The sequence below is a fragment of the Buteo buteo genome, chromosome 25 (genome assembly GCF_964188355.1).
Source record: "Buteo buteo chromosome 25, bButBut1.hap1.1, whole genome shotgun sequence".
NCBI lineage: Eukaryota > Metazoa > Chordata > Aves > Accipitriformes > Accipitridae > Buteo > Buteo buteo.
Window position 1 is genome coordinate 16,094,342 of NC_134195.1, and position 21,083 is coordinate 16,115,424.

Here is a 21,083-nt window from a genome sequence, read left to right on the forward strand (position 1 = left end):
CAACTCTCAAGAAGAAAACAAAATAAGAAAACACAGAAAGTACAACAAAAACCCTGCAAATAATGGGAAAAAAAAAAAAAGACAACACAATAGAACGGGGAATAGATGGGCAACTATAGGATGAGGAAATGGATAAACATGTTGATAGCAATAATGTTATAAAAAACAATGTAATGGAATAAAAGTCAATCCAGAACAGATTTCTGGTTAAAATCTAAACAGTAAGTCATTCAAGGGGAAACAGAACAAGAAGATTCCAATGCAGTTACAACAAATTATCCAAATAGTTTAATAATATTCCCAGATGTATTGGGTTTGCATGGCAAGGGGGGGGGGGCACGACTACAGGGGTGGCTTCTGTGAGAAGCTGCTAGAAGCTTCCCCCATGTCTGACAGAGCCAGTGCCAGCCGGCTCCAAGACAGACCCGCCGCTGGCCAAGGCTGAGCCCATCAGTGACGGTGGTGGTGCCTCTGGGAGAACGGATTTAAGAAGGGGAAAGAAAAACCTGTGCAAGGGCAACTGCAGCTGGAGAGAGGAGAGAATATGTGAGAGAAACAACTGCAGACCCCCAGGTCAGTGCAGAAGGAGGGGAGGAGATGCTCCAGGCACTGGAGCAGAGATTCCCCTGCAGCCCGTGGGGAAGACCCTGGTGAGGCAGGCTGTCCCCCTGCAGCCCAGGGAGGTCCACGGTGGAGCAGATCCCCACCTGCAGCCCAGGGAGATTAACGGGGGAGCAGATATCCACCTGAAGCCCATGGAGGTTAATGAGGGAGTAGATATCTACCTGCAACCTGTGGAGGATCCTATGCTAGAGTAGGTGGGTGCCTGAAGGAGGCTGTGACCCCATGGGAAGCCTGTGCTGGAGCAGGATCCTGTGCAGGACCTGTGACCCTGTGGAGAGAGGAGCCCACACTAGAGCAGGTTTGCTGGCAGGACTTGTGACCCCGTGGGGGAGCCATGCTGGAGCAGGCTGTGCCTGAAGGACTGCAGCCCGGGGGAAGGGACCCATGCTGGAGCAGTTTGTGAAGAACTTCAGCCTGTGGGAAGGACTCACCTTGGAGAAGTTGGTGGAGGACTGTCTCCTGCAAGGAGACACCCCACGACAGAGCAGGGCCCGAGTGCGGAGTCCTCCTCCCCCTGAGGAGGAAGGAGCGGCAGAGACAAGGTGTAGCGAGCTGACCCTAAACCCCATTCCCCATCCCCCTGCACCGCCGGGGGGAGGGAGTAGAGAAAATTGGGAGTAAAGTTAAGCCCAGGAGAAGGGAGGCGGGGGGGGGGGGGGGGAAGATTTTTTTGTTTTTTTTTTTTGTTTTAAGATTTAGTTTTATTTCTCATTACCCTACTCTGATTTGATTGGTAATAAATGAAACTAATTTCTCCAAGTGAAGTCTGTTTTGCCTGTGACAGTAATGGGTGAGTGATCGCTCCCTGTCCTTATCTCGACCCACGAGCCTTTCCTTGTATTTTCTCTCCCCTGTCCAGTTGAGGAGGGGGAGTGATAGAGTGGCTCTGGTGGGCACCTGGCATCCAGCCAGGGTCAACCCACCATACCAGAAGACTTCATGATGTGCAGAGAACAAGGCTGGATTCACTTCACAAGATGATATGCTGCTTTAATTTAGCATTAATCATGAGGACAAATCATAAAGAATCCAGTCAAATTTCAAAGGTACTATGTGGAAGACTTGGTGTTAACAGTGATTTTGTGCTTTAGTTTTGAGGAAGAGAGGAAAAGATGCAAAACAATCATAAAACCATCACAAAATTTCATTCCATTTTCCTTATCTTCAGTCAAGTATATGTTCATAGACATTGGGCACTAATCATATGCTGGTAAACCAAACAGCTCTGGTTTGAAATCCTCCATGGAGTTCAGCAGTAGTGTTGCTTCCTTTTTAAGATCCGGATTTAATTTTTCATCTGGAATCATAACTACTTGCATTCCTGCTGCCAGGGCTCCTTTGACTCCAAGTGGTGCATCTTCAAACACAAGACACTGAGAAACAAGGAGGTGAGGGGAAAAAATTAAAGAATAATGTTACTATGAACTTCTAATCTTTTGTTTGAAAAGAGAGAATGATCCCAAATAAAACTTGGTAGGAAAGCTAAATTCGATTCCTGGCTTAGACACCCCTAATTAGAACAAGGGCAAACCTCTCAATTCGAACATCTGCATGGTAATTAACCTTAAATTCATTTCAATTCAAAAAAACATCAACATGCATACTTAAATCTCAGCAACTGGTTATCCAGATGTTCCTAAGTGATTTGTTTTATAGGGATGGGTTTAAGCACAAGCTTAAAGTAAAGTTAAGCAAGTGCTTAAATACCTTTATAAGCAGGCAATTTAACTCTTCGAGACCAACTTTACAACCTGCAAAATGGCAAAAGCAGTGCTTTCACTTACAGGTGTGGCATTGCCTACATGCACAAGAGGGCGAAGACTACAGTGTTAGGACTTTGGATGAGTGGAGACTAAGACAGAACTCACTTGTCAGAAGAGTGCTGTTGAATTCATGCTCTATTTGCTTAATTCTTCCAAAGCAATGGTGAGAAAGAAAACCAGCAGTTATATTGGAAGGTTACTTTCACAGGAGAGACAGTTTAGTCAGGTAAAAGTTCCATGTCTTACAATAGTCACTATCATTCAAGATTGCAGTTTGGAAGTAAAGTTATTAAAAATAATCAATACATTATTTATGTGAACTTTGTAACTTAACATCAGTGGATTGAATAACAAATATATAACATAAATATGTAACAAATCATCTAGTCTGAACTGTCATATAATAAAAGATAATGCTTCTGGAGTTCATTCCAGAGTATATATAATGAAGCACCTCTTCCTGATGTTACCCCGTCTTGAGTCTGAATTTTTGGTCATGGACAATCCAGAGAAACCTTTGGCATCCAACCATCCGAAAAATTCTGATCTACACTGACAAGCGGTTTCTAACACTTCTGCAATTCAGACTGCATTTATTATCAATATTAGTAGCACTGCTGCTACTACTACTACCAAAATTACCGCCACAAGTAATTTAGCACAGATGTTGGGATGGTTAGTGCAATTTTCCCCACACCCTTCAGACAGTGCAACTCTGCCTTATCACAAATTTCTCTCTCATGCATTAAGCCCTTCTCTACAGTCACTATCGATCTACCAAATCCCTTCCTACATACCCAGGATGGATTTTCTTATCCTTTTCTTCACAACACAATAGACTGTGGCAACTAATACCGAATGGGTAAGAGTAATGATTTGCTAAATTTAGTTTAACTTTTGACTGAATCCAGACATGACACACTGGGAGAACATACAACAGCATACTGTATCTTTCAGGCTCTCTAACACACAACTATTTCTCCAGAGAAGATTCCGGATGCACAATGTTTTTCTGTTCTGGCTGCGCTCTAAAAGAACTGAGTTGCAGCCTGCAAAAAACTTTATTATCTTCAAGGAAACATTTTTGCAAGATGTATTAAATGTCTGCACTATATATACCCATCTGTATCAGGCACTGTGGAAGAGGGAATTATCCCTTTCTTTCTGCTTTCCTTTCTTTTGAAAATATTGATTCTTGCCTGTCAACATGTCAGCAACTACTTGGAGTCTGCCAAGAGAAAGTGAGAGCTGCTTTCTACCTTGCATGTAATAAAGTAAAACTTAATTAATGATTTTTTAGTGAGCCAAGAGATTCACACCAATCTCTTTTGTGCTCATTTCCTTTATACAGTCACTGAATTCCCGTTTGAACAATGTGCTATTTTCAAACATTGATCATTATCACTGTTATTAACTACAAATATGTAACCAGCTGATCCTGCAAAGCTTGGAACAACTGCTGTTAGAACGGAAGCACAGTTCTGCCTATAGGTTTTGTTCTTAACAATACCTTAGTTTGTGACCCTAAGCACTCCGAGTAAATGAAACCCTGACAGGCTTTGCCTTTTGAAGACTAAGCTTAAATGTTGCACAGAACAGCATTATCAAGGCCTTTCAGAAACCTTTTCTAATGCAGCCCATACAAAGAAATGTACTTCACTGCTCTGCCTTGAAAGACCTAATTGACTTCCATGATGTCACTAAGCTTACTGTACGAGACGAGCAGATGATTTTGGAAGGCAATATGCATAATGAAAAGCTTAACTAATTCCCTGGAACTAGAAGCAATTAAAACTCTTAATTACCAAAGAAGCCAGGCAAATGACCCATAATTACAGTGGCTTTAATGTTACAGGAAATAAGTGTACTAGGTCTTCCTCCAGTCTTTCTTGCTCCTGACACACACTGTCAACAGCACAGCAACATTTTTAATGGATGACGAAAAGATTGCAGAGGTTCACATACAAAATGGATTTATTAACTTTGCTGCACAGAGATGTTATAAACTGTTCACTGTCCTGGCCCACCCACACACTAAATTTAGAGATATGAAAGCAGCCAAGTTCTTCCCCATTTTGCATAAGTATTGCAACATCAGCATCACTCCAACTGAGAGAGACAGATGAGATTTATACAGACTTCAGCTGAGATTCTGGCTGCTTCTCTGCATTATTTCTGTAACTTGTGTCATTGATCAATACAACTGGTATGAGATCTCTCAAAAGGTCATACTAATATAGGACAGTTTTCACTTTGGAATGAACTAGATGCTTAAAAAAGTAAAGTAGTAAAGCATAGTAATTTATATTTCACTCTATGAACCTAGAAAAAGAAAAATTAATCACTTAACCAAAGGAAGAAATAATTAAATCACTGCAGCACCTCATTACCTCATCTTCCTACATGAACTTTAAGAATATAAGAAGAGTGCTAGTTAGGCCCTTGGTATGTACAGCAGGGCCTCTCCAGCCTATAAACTGTAAATGTCTGGATGGAATATTTACGTAACTAACAGGGATATCCACAAGTGTTACTGCTATTAGTGATAACCATGAAGTCTGGAAGGATAAAAGATTAAAATCAGTTTTGAAATTAAGATTTTGAAAAACCTGTGAAGATAATATATATGCACAGGAGTGCTTATCAAACAAATATCCTCGACCATGTATGACCCTACTGTATCAACTCTAAACCAGAATGAAGGATGAGACTAAAGATGGCATAATTTATACACATAGAATAAATCTGCAAATTAAACACTACCACTGCATGTATGCACTCTGACTTAAAAAAACCCCAAAACAAAAACAAAAACAAAACAACCAAAAAAAGAAAACCCTCAAATCAAAACACATTCTGGAGACAAAAGTGGTTAAAAAAATAAAGACTAATAATCTCTTCCCTCCTGCTGAATGAAAGCAAAATGTGAAAATGGTGGAATTTTGAGTTTTCAAATCAGAGGTTCAAAAAGGGCTGGTAAGACCTCTGAGAGGTTATCCCTCTGCTCATTCTCTAACTTCTGAACAAGACCAGTCTCCTTCTGTGCTTGGTGAGAAGAGACAGTAGAAGATTATTGTATCTTCTGTCCTCAAATGACACAGAAACATTTGGTATCAGAATGTGACACATTTTGGGGGGGGGCTTCTTATGGACTGCATATTATACGTATGTAACTTCTTTACTTATCATTGATTTTTCTCCTTCATGATCAAATCAACGGGTCAAAAGCGAGATGTGTTATTTGTAAAGTTTGCACTCTGGAAACATTTGGTAACCTTATACATTAATTTACGTATACACGCAGAACGCAGTCTTCTATAAGCATTTAAGGGCTAATTCAAATTCCATCTTATCACTAAAAAAATCCCCACTGATTTCAATGGGCACCAAAGTGAGCCCCAAAACAGGCTGCAGGAAGAAATTCAAGTACAGCCAGCTCATGTCGATTTCAGAACAACATTGTTCATCTCTGTGAACCAGAAGATGGTCAGGCCTTTCATTTCTACAGGTTACTTGTTGACTATTCACTTCCAAAAATCTTTTTTACTTTTCTCATTGCGAAAAACTAGCCCATATTCTGTGGTCATAATGCAAAACTCAGTAGTATCTAAGAAATAAATTATCAGTCTGAAAGATACTACTACTGCAATCACGTGTTTTGTTTTGTTCAACAACTTTCATCTCTTTTTACTTGCTGACTCTTTTTTTCAGATTTTCAAAATAATTTCACTACTGACCAACTGTGTTACTAGTGTGAGTGACCCAGGAATTTTCAAGAACCATAATATAATTCAGAATACAACACAGACCCATCTATATCCCTTACAATGGATATATAGTACTGTTTATCATTTATGGGAGGTGGTGGAAATGCACAAAGAGAGGAAAGACCGGCAACTTCAACAACATGTCATAACACAGATGCTGGGCTATTTTTTAGGTAACTTGTGTTTTCTTTTTTCCTATGCTTTGATATACAAAGTATCTAGGAACAAGCGGAAAATGTATTTCTGGGTGACCCATTTACCACCAGAGTTACTTAAACATTATTGAATAAATGCATTTTAAGCAGCTACAGTATTTGCAATTTTGACCTCCCACTGTGTTAACTCTCTGAAGAATTAACAAAAAACAGTAATGAAATAATGTTTCTCTCCTGATCTTTCCAGAAATAGTTCAGAAAAGTCTCAGTAGCAATAATGAATTACACTTCATTTTATTTTAAGGACATATGTCAATATGACTAGCCATGGATAACAGAATCATATTAAATATGCTGTTTAAGAAAGTCATGCAGCTTACAGCCACACACCTTAGTTCCATTAAGAAAAATGAGGAGTAAACCAAGATGTTTTTAAATGCTATAACAAATGAACAAACAAGCTGGAAACTTACAATCAAATGAATTAAGCATCAGAGTATCCAGAATACTAACTACCAGCCACCATTCTTCAGGATTCAATGATTCATATTAAGATCTGTTTGGAAATTATACACACATATGCTTTTTAATTTAGATTTTTATAGACTTGCTACTAGGAGTATGTTGCAGACCAGTACAAGAATCAAATTATTTACCAGAAGGCTTGTAAGATAAAAACAAATTTAATTAGTATAATTAAAAAAAAAATTTAAAAAAGGAAGTATCTTACATATGCACATAATTAGATCACTCCGCATTTCCAGCTCTCTGCATAAATGCCGCTTTACATTTTGGCCCACACCAGTAGCTACTCTCTCACAAACCAGTTCACGGGACGTTATCTTAAGGTGGGCCAGAAGGAGTAAAACAGTTTGGATGGGGAAGGAGGAGGAGAAATTTCAAATGTCTTGCTTGTTTTGAAGACTCGACCAAGTGAAAGAAAGTGCTTCTGTGAGTGACAGTTGGACCCAGACACAGCGGCTCTGTGAGGCAGGGAGAAGGTCACATTTACATGCGGGGTTACTCTGATCATTCCGGATGGCTGGAGCACTCTTTTCACAGAGGACTGTGTGTTTAGAGGACAGCACACTGGGAACTTTGTATGGCAACTTGTGTTACAGGCCTCAAGAAATTCCCAGGCGTTTCTGAAACAGTGTCCAATTATCCCGGCAGCAGAAATCTAACTCAATCAACTGCAGCTTGGATTAGCCATAGAAGAGTATTGTTCTTTTACGGAGAACACAAGGCAAATACTCAAGATGCTCACTCATACCACGTAACATGCTGGGGTTTTTTATGCCACGTACCTCTAAAAGTGCCCTAAAAAGAAATCCTGTGCAATGACATAGTTAATTTGTGCTGCCTTCCCTTCCACACAGAAGTACCTTTACTGAAACAACTGACTTTCTTGACATGTAATACACAACACATTCAAGTAACTGCACCTTGCATGCAGAGCTCAGAACCGCAGGATAATTTACACTGGAAGGGATCCCTGGAGGCCATTTGGAAACACCCCTACTCAACGCACGTCCAGCCGGAGCAGGCTGCCTGGGACCTCGACCGGGTGAGCTTCGAGTATCCTCAAGGATGCAGACTCCACATGCCTCCTGGGCAACCTGTTCCCCTATTTCAGCACTCCTATGGTGAAGATGGTTTTCCGAGCATCTAGCAGGAGTTTTTCATGTTCCAGCTTGTGCCGGTTGCCCACTGCGCAATCACTCTGCACCTTGGAGAAGAGGCTGGCCCCATCTCATGAGCAAACACATCAGAGATACAAACCAGGTACATCCAAAGAAGGAACTGTTTTGATGAATCCAAACTCGAAGTCCCAAACTGAAACTGGAAGTACGTATCAGAAGTCTTTCCTGAATAAATGCAATGACCTTTTTGGCACAGGCAACGTCTACGAAGTTGCAGGCGCAGCACAGCACGCTGAGGACGGCAGGTACCTGCCTGTTCTGTGTAACTGGATGCCACCACTTGCCCTGAACCAACTCGGCAGGTGCTGCAGAAGGCAGCTGATTCTCATGGAGCAATCAAATTTTTTCAAGCAGCATCATTTTTTGGCAATAGTTTCTTTTTGTTCTATAACGTCTCCTTGACCAGTGTTATTTTCCCACACAGAAAGACCAGCTTGCATACTGAAATTTACCGTAATCTGATCTAAACATCTTAATTATTGTATAATCTTTGACAGAAGTGTTAATAACAATCCACATATGCTTCAGACATAAAGTCATTTCCTCCTTTAAACAGGTTTTCGTTGGGAGTGAAAAAAAGTCATGGAAAAGGTCTTTTTTTTCTATTCAGTACAAGCTTCTCATTGAACCATACATGACACAGTGTCACCAGTCTGGAGTGACTTGGTGAGACGTAGCTGTGTTACACTTTAACCCTTCATGATCAGAAAGAAAAGTGGTTTTCTTTCAAACTTCAAACAACTGAAAGTTATCTTTTAGAGAATATTTAAGATTAATAGCATAAAACTCCAAGTGCGAAGCCACAAACTAGCACCTTACAGCAAAACAAACAAAACATTAACAACATTATAATTTTCTACATATTTCAACTACAGAAAACAAATACTTATATTAAAAATGGCAATTCTCTGTTCTCAATATAGATTTTCTAAGAGGAAGGTGGACAACAAAGTACAAAAGTAAGCTGGAAAAAATATTAACTCCTAATTTGGGTAAACACCTGAACTGAATCTCAAAGAACTTTTGTTGGAAATTGGCTTTTGTAACTTTTAAAAGAAAAAAAATAAATCATTTTTTAATGACATCTGAAAGAATAACTTAATAGTACTGGCTTCACAAAAACCAAGAGAATGAAAGCAGGAAATTAAAAGCTGGTTTTACTCCAGCAAAAACCAAACCCAAGAATGACTCCTAAAATCTTTAAAAAAATGTAATATCTTGGAGAGTGTCACACCCCATAAGAGGGTTAAAGAAATGGAAGATCCAAAGAGCAGGAATAAACTTAAGATAATCAGCACTAGGAAGAACCACTGAATCTGAAATAAACACACTATTTAGAAAAAGGAAATAAATTAACATCATAAAGAGATACAAACCTGTAAAGCTTCATATTCTGAAACACAACAGTATGAAGGTTTGACTCTGGGTCAATTCAGGGGTCATTTTCTAAAACAGAATTACTTCAATGTTTTCTTTTGAACTCATTGATATTCAAAGTACTATTTCCACTAAAATATGAACTTGTAAAATAGCAATAGTATTAACAGTAATTATAAAATTACTGTTACATCTATACAAGGATAACACATGCTTCAATTTAATGTATTTCCATCATATGCCATTAGATTAAATTCCAGGTACATATTTAAGATAAAAGCAAAAGTGACCAGATTAGTCAATTTTCTGCTAATCAGGCTCCTAACCTGTTCCTAGGAGGTAGTTTCAAAAGTAGCTGAGCCAAACTAATGGTTTGCTGCCAAGGAAAAGTGTTTCTTCCTTCTATTTCTTTAACCTCCTGTTAACCTGTGTGTGTTTCCATCTGTCTCCTAGTGATGGGTCTTGTGTTTGTGTGTCCTTCTGTGAATCAACTCTGTAGCCTAATAGAAAAATATTCTCCTATCAGGCTCATAAACTGGAGAACAACCACGTAACAGCTGGGAGTGAACTGGAAGACTCAAGAGGAATATAAACCCTCCTTTTTGGGCAGTGTTTAAATCACAGAGGGGTTCATCCCTTCAAAATACAGTCTTATTCCTGGCACGCCTTGCATTTGCCTAAAGCAGACTGTCAGTGCAAAATCACAAAATGGCTGTAGAAAGTTTTGCAGAACCTGCTCTTTCAACACAAGCCCAACTGTGGGCAGGGGATTACAGTTATAAACATCACAATTCCAAAATTTATTTTGCCATAGCAATCTAAAAATATCACATCTGAAATGAAATGCCTCATTACATCGATAATCAGATCTATTTAAGTAACCGCCCTCATGATTTCAAAAGATGATTTCTCAGCCTCTTAGTTGGCAAAGCTGCTTTGACTGTGCAGACAAACAGAGCTCAGAACTCAAAATTTCTTACATTTTCTCTACCTAAGAAAGTATTTCTGTGCTAAATATAGTATTTCTAAAGAACATGAAATCTACCACCAAAAGTAACAGAATTAATACTAAATGCCATATTTCTACATACACTATGTATGATATACCCCTTTTGAACTATTTATTATGAGAAATAATTAATTCAATGGAGAGCACTTTCCTAACCCTGAATGAGGGATTAACTTTAAGTGCACAGCAAGATCTACTAGATTAATACAGTTATTACTGGTGAGAAAAATATATTAAGAATAGGAGGAAAGTTAAGAAGAAATTGTCAAAATTTTTTTTTTCGGAGTTCAGTAGAGAAGTAATCTCTTTCACAATCTCCAGCTTGTTTTTATCAGCTTGCTTTATTTATTTTAGGGAAGCAATAATTATCCAGGTATTTCAACCTATGAAAACTGTAAGATGGAAAGCCAGTGAATATCAAGCAGTTTTATGGTACTCAATCATTAAAACAGTCTACTCCTCTAAAAAATTTCTTTCCACTGTAAACTCCAGGTTCAAATATTTCTACAAATATGAAAATTAATACACTCTTAAAATGAATTCACATGTAGAAGGTTATTTAAGTCTTAATCTCCTGTTGCAATATATTTCAAAACACTTCTGTCAAAATTACCCTAATAATATCATCCAGCTATTTAAAATACTGCATGGAAACACTTTTTTTGTAAATGCATTGATGACGGACAGTTATCAAACTGTACCTATTTTTCTATTAGACCAGCTCTACCAGATACGAGAATGGTACTAGTTGCCTCAACCAAAGGCTATCAGTTCTTCTTTTGACTCAAGCGTGCCTACAGGCAGAATAACAGGTCATTTTTAGTGAAAGGAATAAAGGGCATAAGATGTAAATGAATGTTTCAGAGTAAACAATGAACAAAAATAGAAAAACATGCTTATTTAACTCTGTGATGTATGCATGTGTATAAATACATGGTATATATATATGGTGTCTGTACAGATAAGTCTTTTTCTCTGTAGCCTAAGGCTTCTTCAGCTTAATATATATTAGATTAGTAACGAACACAGCCATGACACTGGCTTAACATTAACATTAGCTTGGGAATACCAGCCATGGTATCAGCAACTACTAACTATGCTTGTCACACAACTTCTGCCATGAGTAACTTCTTTTGGGTACTCAATTCTTCAAAGAAACAAGTTTATCATTATCTGGGTTCTCATCAGCTCTTTCTTAATACCAATTTTATTTAAAAACCCTCTCATCTGTGTATTTCAATCAGAAATAATGTCCAGATGTCAACAGGGTATGAAGCTGACAGATGGCAGACTAATTTAAAAGGAAAACTACCACCTATCTGCCTGTAAATCGACCTCTCATGGGCAAAGTCCTCAAAACACTGCAACAGGCCATATGCTTAAGTGAAAACTACTTGCTCATCCAACACAATAATGATTTTACATTAAAAGTAAGAATCACCACTTACCTAACGAATCCACTGATCTGAAGTATCCTGCCTTTGCTGACCTTCAACAGTTTGAGTGAGTCTTTGGAAAAGGGATGAGGGTTGATTTCCCATTTAAACTAAGTGTGTCCATTTCTCTGTGACTGTTGGAATTGTTACTCTAAAGCTTGCTGCCATGTTATTGTGCTACTATGTTATGGATTGCCCATGCATAATGTACATATACACATAATATACATACACGCTCATACAGAAAATAAGCAAATGCTCCATAAATCTTACATGGACTCACAGAATCACAGGATCCCAGGATGATTGAGCTTGGAAGGGACCTCTGGAGGTCACCTGGCCCGTGCCCCTGCTCAAGTGGGGACACCTACAGCCAGTTGCCCAGGACCATGTCCAGACAGTGTTTGAGTATCTCCAAGGAAGGAGACTCTACCGCCCTTCTGGGCAACCCGTGCCAGGACTCAGTCACCCACACGGTAAAAAAGTGTTTCCTGATGCTCAGAGGGAATCTCCTGTGTTTCAGTTTGTGCCCCCTGCCTCTGGTCCTGTCACTGGACACCACTGAAAAGAGCCTGGCTCTGTCTTCTTTGCATCCTCTCTTCAGGTATTTACATACATTAATAAGATCCCCCCTGAGCCTTTTCTTCTCCAAGCTAAATAGTCCCAACTCACCTAGCCTTTCCTCATACAAGAGATGCTCCAGTCCCTTAATCATCTCTGTGGCCCTTTGCTGGACTCCCTCCAGTAGCTCCATATGCCTCTCGTACTGGGGAGCCCAGAACTGGACACAGTACTCCAGGTATGGCCTCACCAGTGCGGAGCAGAAAGGCAGGATCACCCCCCTCAACCTGCTGGCAGCACTCCTCCTCATCAGCTGCCTTGGCCACAATGGCACATTGCTGGCTCATGGTCAACTTGGTGTCCACCAGCTATCATAATTATCTTTTCTTCTGAGAGTATGAAATTAATTTGCTTTTCTCTCCTCTTCAGAAGTGTGCAGCCACACTCACTGGTGCAGAGACAGATGGCACTGTAATGGAACTTCTAAATATAAAGGTTTGAATGACAAACGTGCAAAAAACCCAGACAAAACATATTGCTAAGTGACCATTAGAGAAACTATGATGAGAATAGAAAACACTCCATTAGGAAGTGTCTCAGTCACCCCAATACTGACACAAACACATTTCTTCACAGTTAAGGCAAAGGCAAATTGCCTTCTCTACAAATGCTTGCAGTCAACTTACAAGCAAGCACCTGAATGAGAGTTAATGTGCTTATAACACATACTTATTTTGGGAAAAAAACCCTAAGTCGTGTCTGCCTAAGCACAGGCCACCCCTCTTTTCTTCTTTTTAAAATCAAATTATGTGTATCTATATATTAGTAAGACTACCATGGCATACCGCAAACAGTGATTTTACATTGCTCTAACCATCACAACACATGACCTGAAAGAAACCACCTCTAACACAGCAACACAATCAGTTCAGAAATAGATGCTGCCACAGGTATTGCCAAGAATCTGGATAAATTGACAGGCAGCAGAGTGCTACAAGCAGCATTTTACTGATAACTTGGAAGCTTTGGCTCCCAGACAGTATATAAGGATTCCCTGGGGAAACCGGACTTCAACAGGTACGTCAAGGTGACAAAGTATCACTGCCACACAATCCACTGAAAGATATGTTCTGGCTACCACGTAAAAGATGCTGTGAATACCAAAAAAAAAAAAAAAAAAAAAAAAAGGAGGACAGGCTGTCAGATAAAGAAGCAAAAGAGAATCTCAAAGACCATGATTCAGTATACAGGAAATATCTCCCATTTTTTCCTGATTAGAAATTGTAGTGTTTCCTCTCTATTACATTTACAAACTTTGCTAATTGATTTCAACTACTTCTAGTGAGATACAGGTAAGATTCATTATATGCAATAATGAGAAAATTTATAAACCAGATAGAAGAGATGTCTAACGAGTGAAGACTGACATTTCTCATCCATACATAATGATTATCTTGGGGATACATGTTCAGGGTTTGCATGTCTTGAAGGTGTAGCTAAAGACATCTGTTTTGTATTCTTCAAAGGTTTGTAAATTCTAGTCTTAGCACGGAAAACAATCTGAGAAAAGACACTAAAACTTTCATTTTTTCCACTGACCCTGCAACTGCAGATAAAACACTTCAATACTTTCAAAGCCATAGAGAACAGTCTCCTCACTGACAAGTAACATAGTAATTTAACAAGTAGTTCTATGGAATATCAAGAGATAATGGGTTAAAACCAGAAAGAAACAATTACTCTATCTAGAACTACTGTTATTATAATCTCAACTAGATAAAGTTCTAACTTTGTTACCAAAAGAAACAGGAAGAAAAATCTTACAAATTCAAGTGACAATTGTCATTTTGACCTTCTTCAGATTACCAGCATCTTGCATCTAGATGGAGAGCAAAGACATTGCTCAGGATGCTCTAAATGCTTTTCTTAATCAGATGGTCTTGTCCTTAGCAGTGGCAGCGCTGCAGGCTGCCAGCCGAGGTTCTTCACTTCCACGTGTTTTCCTACTTCCCTATCAAGTAAAAAAGTTCTTCTCCCTGCTATGGGTGCCCTCCTAACTACCCTCCTTAGAAAAAAGAAGCACAACTTAGATAGACAGTTTTTAACTAATAAGAATCTTTCCTTCCAAATCTTCTGTGGCTATGAAACATCACATTACTAATAAGTCCAAAGAGCATCTATGGAGCATTAGCACTTAAAATTGCCAAGTATGTTTCTACAGAGAGGGATCCGTACATTTTCATATCTGGAAATACATATATATGCACACACATACACACACACACATTAGTTTATGCCGTAGAAGAGCTTGTCTTTGCGCACTTCTAATAGAAGTCCATTTCTGACGGTTTTCCTGGCAAGGGCTTACTACTGTACGTGCACATCTGTGCGGAGGTCTCAGTGCTGGCCCTGCCGTGGGACCAGGGGTCCCATGTGCCCACAGCGCAGCACCTGCAGCGAGGGTGGGTGTGCAAGTGAGCGTGCGAGCACCAGTGAAGAGCACGCTGGACTAGCTGGCAAGTCATGGCAATCATGACATCAATATCCAAGCCCTAAATACTCTTACAATACTGCTTCCCAAGCCTTTTATCAAAAGGTATCCTAGTTGAGTGTTACTGCAGTTGAAATACAGGGTAGATTTGTCTCGCATGTCTGTGCACGGAAGTGACAAAATGGATGAATCCACAAGATCAATATAGGTCTAGGTTTGAAAACACAGATTTAAGTTCTCCAAATTCATAAGGTTATTGAAACCAGCAAAAGTCAACAGAAGGTTTGGCACTGCATTGTCTGCACCATGAACACGTGTACAACCATGGCATTTTTAACTTTTTGCCAATTAAGGTGATTTTTTGTGTTCTCCACAAAAAAAAACCCAAACTGTGCAGAAGACCCATAAATAAAGGCATTTGCAAATAAAATAAGAGCCACAGTCAACTGGAATAGTACTGAGGCCTTTGCTGTATTTATAAGGAAATACAAAAAGGTGGTTGGTTGGTTTGTTTTTGTCAGGCAACACAAGCTTTTAATATCTCTAGTCATTCAAAACTTCCACTGAGATTTATTAACCTGTCAAACAAAAGCAATTTTACAACATATACAACTGCAGTTCATTTCAGAACATTTATTGCTCTGTAAACAGAAAATCCAGATTCTCCTTAAACAATCTGTCCCTTTTCTTCTTGAAGCAAGAAGAAAAGCATGGTAGAGAAAGAAATTCTAAGTGAAACAGAAAAATATTCATGAACTTATTTCCACAATGATACAAAAAGCATAAAGTTAGAAATTAAAACAGACTTTTACAGTGACTACCTCTGTTGAAAAAAATCTTTGGTGCCAGTAACTTACATCAAACAAAATCACATAGGGGCACAGAAATGAGAAACAGTTTAAATTAAAGGCGGCCATGATACTGAAAGGAGGATGGCCTCTGCCCAGGAGATGATGTAGAACATTCCCCACATTTGGGCAATATGGATGAGAGGGGAAGAGGAAACAGAACAGGGCCACAGCTCCATGTTTACGTTGTGTATTTTGTGCTATGCAACTCCCTAGCCATGAGTTATAGCTAGAAGTGGTGTCAGGTTTCTGTATGCTCTTCCAATCTTTAAACACACAACAAAACAACAACTCCAAGGAAATCTAAATAATTGTGGAAAGCTATTTGGCTCATAAGTTAATCGTATCTGTTGAGCAGAAGCTTGATTATGAATTTCTGTTACTATTTAGTCTCAAAATTCTCAAATACACAAGGATTATGTTTGAAAAGTTCATTAGTTATTAAAATTAGGAAAGGAGAAAACAGGAGGATGATGATAAACTTCAGGAAGTCCAGCAGAGGGTCACGAAGGTGGCTGGGGTTGTAGCTACTTGCCCTATGAGGAAATGCTGAAGGAGAGCTTGGCTTGTTCAGCCCAGAGAAGACTTCAGGATGACCAAACAGCAGCTGCCCAGTATCTCTCAGGACATTACTGAAACGATGGAGACAGCCTCTTTACCAAGCTGCATAATATGAACATGAGATGATGGTCCTAAATTGAAATAGGAGAGGTTCTGTCTGACTAGATATAAGCAGAGGAGGAAAAAAATAAAATTTAAAAAAAAAAATCACAGCAAGAATCAAGCACTGGAAAATGTTGCCCAGAGAAGCTGCATGGTCTCCACCCTTGGAGGCTTTTAAGACCTGACTGACAAGCCTGGAGCAACTTGCTCTGAATTCAGTATTGACCTGCTCTCAGAAGGTTGGATTAGTTACTTTGCAAGGTTCGTTCCAACCAGAATGACTTTACAGAAGAGTTAAAACAACTTATTAAGTATCATTAAGCATTCTTCTGCTTCAGTTTTCAATCCCTCATAGCATTAAGAATAATTTTAGAATACTGCCAGTACACTGCATATTGACCTTTTGTACCTACTGCATGTTAGAGCAATTATTACCTAAAAGAAGCCCTGCCTGCCAGGCCAGAGCAAAATATTTTCTTTCTTGTACACTCCACTTCCTGGCATCTCTGGAATACAATGCAAAATCAACAGATATATGAACAACTCAGAGATTTTTTTCTACCATAAAGTAAGATGATTCTATGATAATATAATCAATATTAACTTTAGACATTTTTTGATCTCTCAGTCTATGTCTAGACTATGAGGACATCCCATTTCCTGAGTCAGGGAGTGGGGAAAGTAGGTAGAATAAGGCGATGTGCCCAGATGGGAACAAACAGGGCATGACTTGTCCCAGCAGAACTGCAACAGAAGGTATGGGAGAAGCTACGATACTGTAGATCCTACAGTAGAAACTAAGGAACTAGGGTGGAAGAGCTCAAACGGCTCTGAGAGATGTTTAGAAAGGAGGGGTTTTATTAGGAGACTGAAACAGAAGGACTAAGATACCTACTTGGAACATCTACACCTGAACTGGTTATCTAGTCTCCCTTTATGAAGGGAAACGTGATCCTAGGGAACAGGTTACTGCTGTTTGAGAAAAGGGCCTCATCTGACAGAGGGGGGGCAGCTGCAGCTCCATGCCCCCTGGTCCAAACAGTCGGGAGGCTGAGCATGTATCCCCAGCAAGCACACGCACAACAGAGCACATAAATATATATATACCTACATAGTTAGCCACACAGATCAACACAGTTACACTCGGCACTCACACGAGCCCGCAGGCTCGTTCAGCTGGCTCTTCGCCGCTGCTCACACACTTGCCCGCGCTCAGTCTGGCCACTGGCACTGCAGACCCACGGGCCAGACCCCCGTGACCCGCGGTCCCACGCTGGGGGCTGCTGGCCCCGTGGTTTTGCCCAGTCGCTGGCACCCGGACCCTCGCTCGCTCCAGCTGCCGGCACTGGGGACACACGGGTCTCTGCCCGGGGTCTGGCTCCAGTTGCTGCCCACACACACAGAATGGATACTCTTCAGCCAGGAAAAGAGTTAGAAATGGAATTTGATAAAATAGGACAGGCTGCGCTGGTCAGGAGCAGGGCACGGCCAGACGAGCGTGTCACCTATTTACACACATCCAGCCCTTTCTATCCCCTCATCCCTCTATTTCCCCGTCACAAATCCTGAGCGATCCCCAAATGCTCGTCCCCCGCGCCCCGTAACGCGTCCCACACGCCAGGCAGCGTCTCCCCTCAGTCCAGAAGGATCTGCCTTCGATTCGCCTTGACGGGTCCCGCGGCCGGGCCGTGGGGCTGGGGCTCTCCTCGGACAGACTGTCCTTCTCTCCCAGTCCTTCACCCGGGCTCCCGCCTGCCTTCGGGACTCGCTGCTCCTCAGATGGGCCACCGGTGGGCTGGTGGCTCCTGGGGGGGGGCTGGGAGCCGCCAGGCAGGGTGAGATTTGGGATCCCCCCCCCCACCGCCGTTCCCTCTCTGAGCTCTTTCACCGGTGTGCAGGCAAACTTCTGTCACACAACCTAACAGCTGCGTTCTGTGGTGGATCTTCCTCAGGTTCTATCCAATTCTATGCAAGTTTATGCATCACATGCTGCTTGATTCCTAACATGCAAGACCAGGAATCCAAGAAGTTTCTTTCACAGGTCTTTATAACTAGGGCCTGGTATACCATACACTGCGCTAAATATAGAAATCAATAGGAGAAAAAGAGATGCTCAAATCAGCCAGCCTATTTTTTTCTTTCTTCTCGATGCTGCTATTATTCCAATGTTCAGTCTGATCCTAAAGCAATACAGCACAGCATGTCACAAGCATTATTATGTCTTCATACTGCTGAGTAACTGAAATCCTTTTATTAAAATACAACATTCTGTGATGGATTTCTTCATCCTTGGACTGACATTGAGCCTGAAGCTCTTACTAGTAATCACTTTACACAAAGCCAGATCACATACTCAACTCAGACAGAGAAGCTAAGGACTCAATTCACAGATTTTTAAAAATGGTGTGAAAGCTGGTGAGACTGAATTGTTCCTGCAAAGAATGGATACATTTCAAAATTTCTAAGAGAAACTACACTGAAGGCCTTTTCTGAATAATCGACTTACCGAACGTTTTATTCATTCTTCATTAACGGTGTCTTACTAAAACAAAATCAGTTCCCCAAAACATCAGAAGAAAGTTATTCCACTGAATATTAATCATCTTAAAGAAATTTAAGGCTGTCATGTGCTAACACCACAGCTGAAAAGAAGATCTGTAAATAGTAAGATATCAGTAAAACAGTCTTCCACCAGCCTACTCAAAGTCAACCATCATCTTTCAAGTGTACTTGCCCTTCAACTGATTGCTAAGATGGTAAGAAAAAAAATCAAGCGACAGGAGGAAGGGACAGTAATAAATTGTCCAAATGCCTTAGAATTACTAGTTAATGCAAGACAGAATAGAAGATGAAACTCCAACATCAGTGTTTCTAAAGAAAACCTCTTTACTTTGAGAGACATGCCAAAGCACACATTTGCAGCTGACTTCTTTCCACTAACTTCATGAGATTTTAAATTTAGACATGTAGCATCCTAAATGTTTGAAGAGTTTTTGCTGTAATGTTAGCCCTGTCACATCATCTACCAATCCTCTTGAGACAGAACGCTTAGCCTCAAAAAAGTAAATGCTTTTACTATTTCAGTATATACATCATTAACTTATCTACTGTTTCCTCACTCTTCATCTACACTCCCTAAAAAATGTTTGGGGAAGCGTTAAGGACAAATGGGCTACTGCACACTATTAACTCTTCATAATTTATAATGAAGCTATATAGATTACTTAATGCAGTCACAAATTCAAGTTTTCATTTTCACCTTCATGGCACTGTATTATCTTACCCACAATTACTGTGTGTCTTGCTTTTATTTCCTTCTACTCCCTAGACATCATCCATCCTTTCACTTAATTGCGTTCTTTATCTCTTTCTCCCACTTTCAGCTGAATGTCTTATATCATGTTGACCTCTGTGCCTTGTACAATCTCCATGCCTACACTCTTCATCCTTCTTCAGCAGCATCTTTAAAAACACAGTCTTTCAGGAATCATTGGTACATTCTCTTCTTCCTCCCCTTCTCATTGCTGAGCTATTAACTGAAATTTGTCTTGCTTAAACCACTTTTGCTCCTTGCTGGATCAAGGCAGCAGAGAATACAGCTAAAAGCTAACACAGAGCTGGCTGATTCACTTAATTCTATCAGAAATTACTTCTGTTAACTCTTCAACTCTTGAGGAAAATTGAGGGATAATACTTGTTTGTCCTCTAAAATAGGAACTTGGAACCTTGTTCACTAAAAAAGCCACAACACTCATTAAATAAATGCCAATCATTGTGCATGTGCATGAAGTGGTTAGTTTCTACAAACTACACCTGTACTTCTTACAGTCTTAGATGTTTTATATATATTTCATAGTGCTCTGACAGTTGTCCAGAGCAGGCTCCGTGCCTCTCATCCAGCGTACGTGGATCTGATGCTTTTTTGCCCTTCAGGGTTTAATGTGTACGTAAATATAAATATGATGTACACAGTGAGCAGCCATGGCACACAAACATCAGGAAACTCAGGAGCATTCCCAGGTCTAGTAATGGTCATAGTATGGTAGAGTCATAGCATTATTCCTGACTCCTAGAACACCTGACTGCAGGACTCCCAGCTTCCCAAACTTCAAACACCTGCTCTACACAACATAACTCTTCATGGAAGTTATCATATGACTATTGTACTAGTTATTGCTATAATTAAAAATATTATTATCTTCTGAGGAAAACAGTAAAATAATTGCAAACACTTTTCACTGAAGTTTAAGAAAAAAATAACCCTCTCAACGAAAATTTTCAGCCTGAAAAGTTAAAAACTCACAACTAAAAGCAGTTTTCAAAAGATACATCATAGCTAACCTTAAAACTGCAAATGCATTCTACCTAAGATACGTGATCATTCTTCATAAAATAAAAAGATTCTGTTGGCATTCTCTTGGGATAAATGCATTATTGAAAGTGGAAAGCAGTAAGATAAGTTACGTACTATTATGCTTTTTGCCCATGGCATTTTGTTTTGAATCAGTTGTATTTTGAGTCTGTAATAGCTTTGAAGCTCAGGACAATAGGCTGCAACCCCTAATGTTTCCACAGTCTGAAGCTGCAGGATGCAATAATGTGCTCTGGCAAAGACAACTGAATGGATCACTGTGACCAGGTGTCTGTTCAGGAGAAAGAGGACAATTTCCTAATGGAGGAAAACAT

General features: G+C 40.0%; 1 protein-coding gene across 2 annotated transcripts in view; it reads right to left on the reverse strand.

Annotated features, from left to right (window-relative positions):
* Positions 1–1,588: 1,588 nt before the first annotated feature.
* The window catches only part of PUDP (pseudouridine 5'-phosphatase), a 72,616-nt gene continuing 53,121 nt past the window's right edge, over positions 1,589–21,083 (reverse strand). The window contains exon 4 of one of the 2 annotated variants that reach the window (XM_075057604.1): positions 1,589–1,997. In XM_075057604.1, the coding sequence (XP_074913705.1) occupies positions 1,821–1,997 (177 nt within the window). In that variant the 3' untranslated portion in view covers positions 1,589–1,820. The remainder of the gene's footprint in view (positions 1,998–21,083) is intronic. The other variant, XR_012654421.1, reaches the window with a different exon arrangement.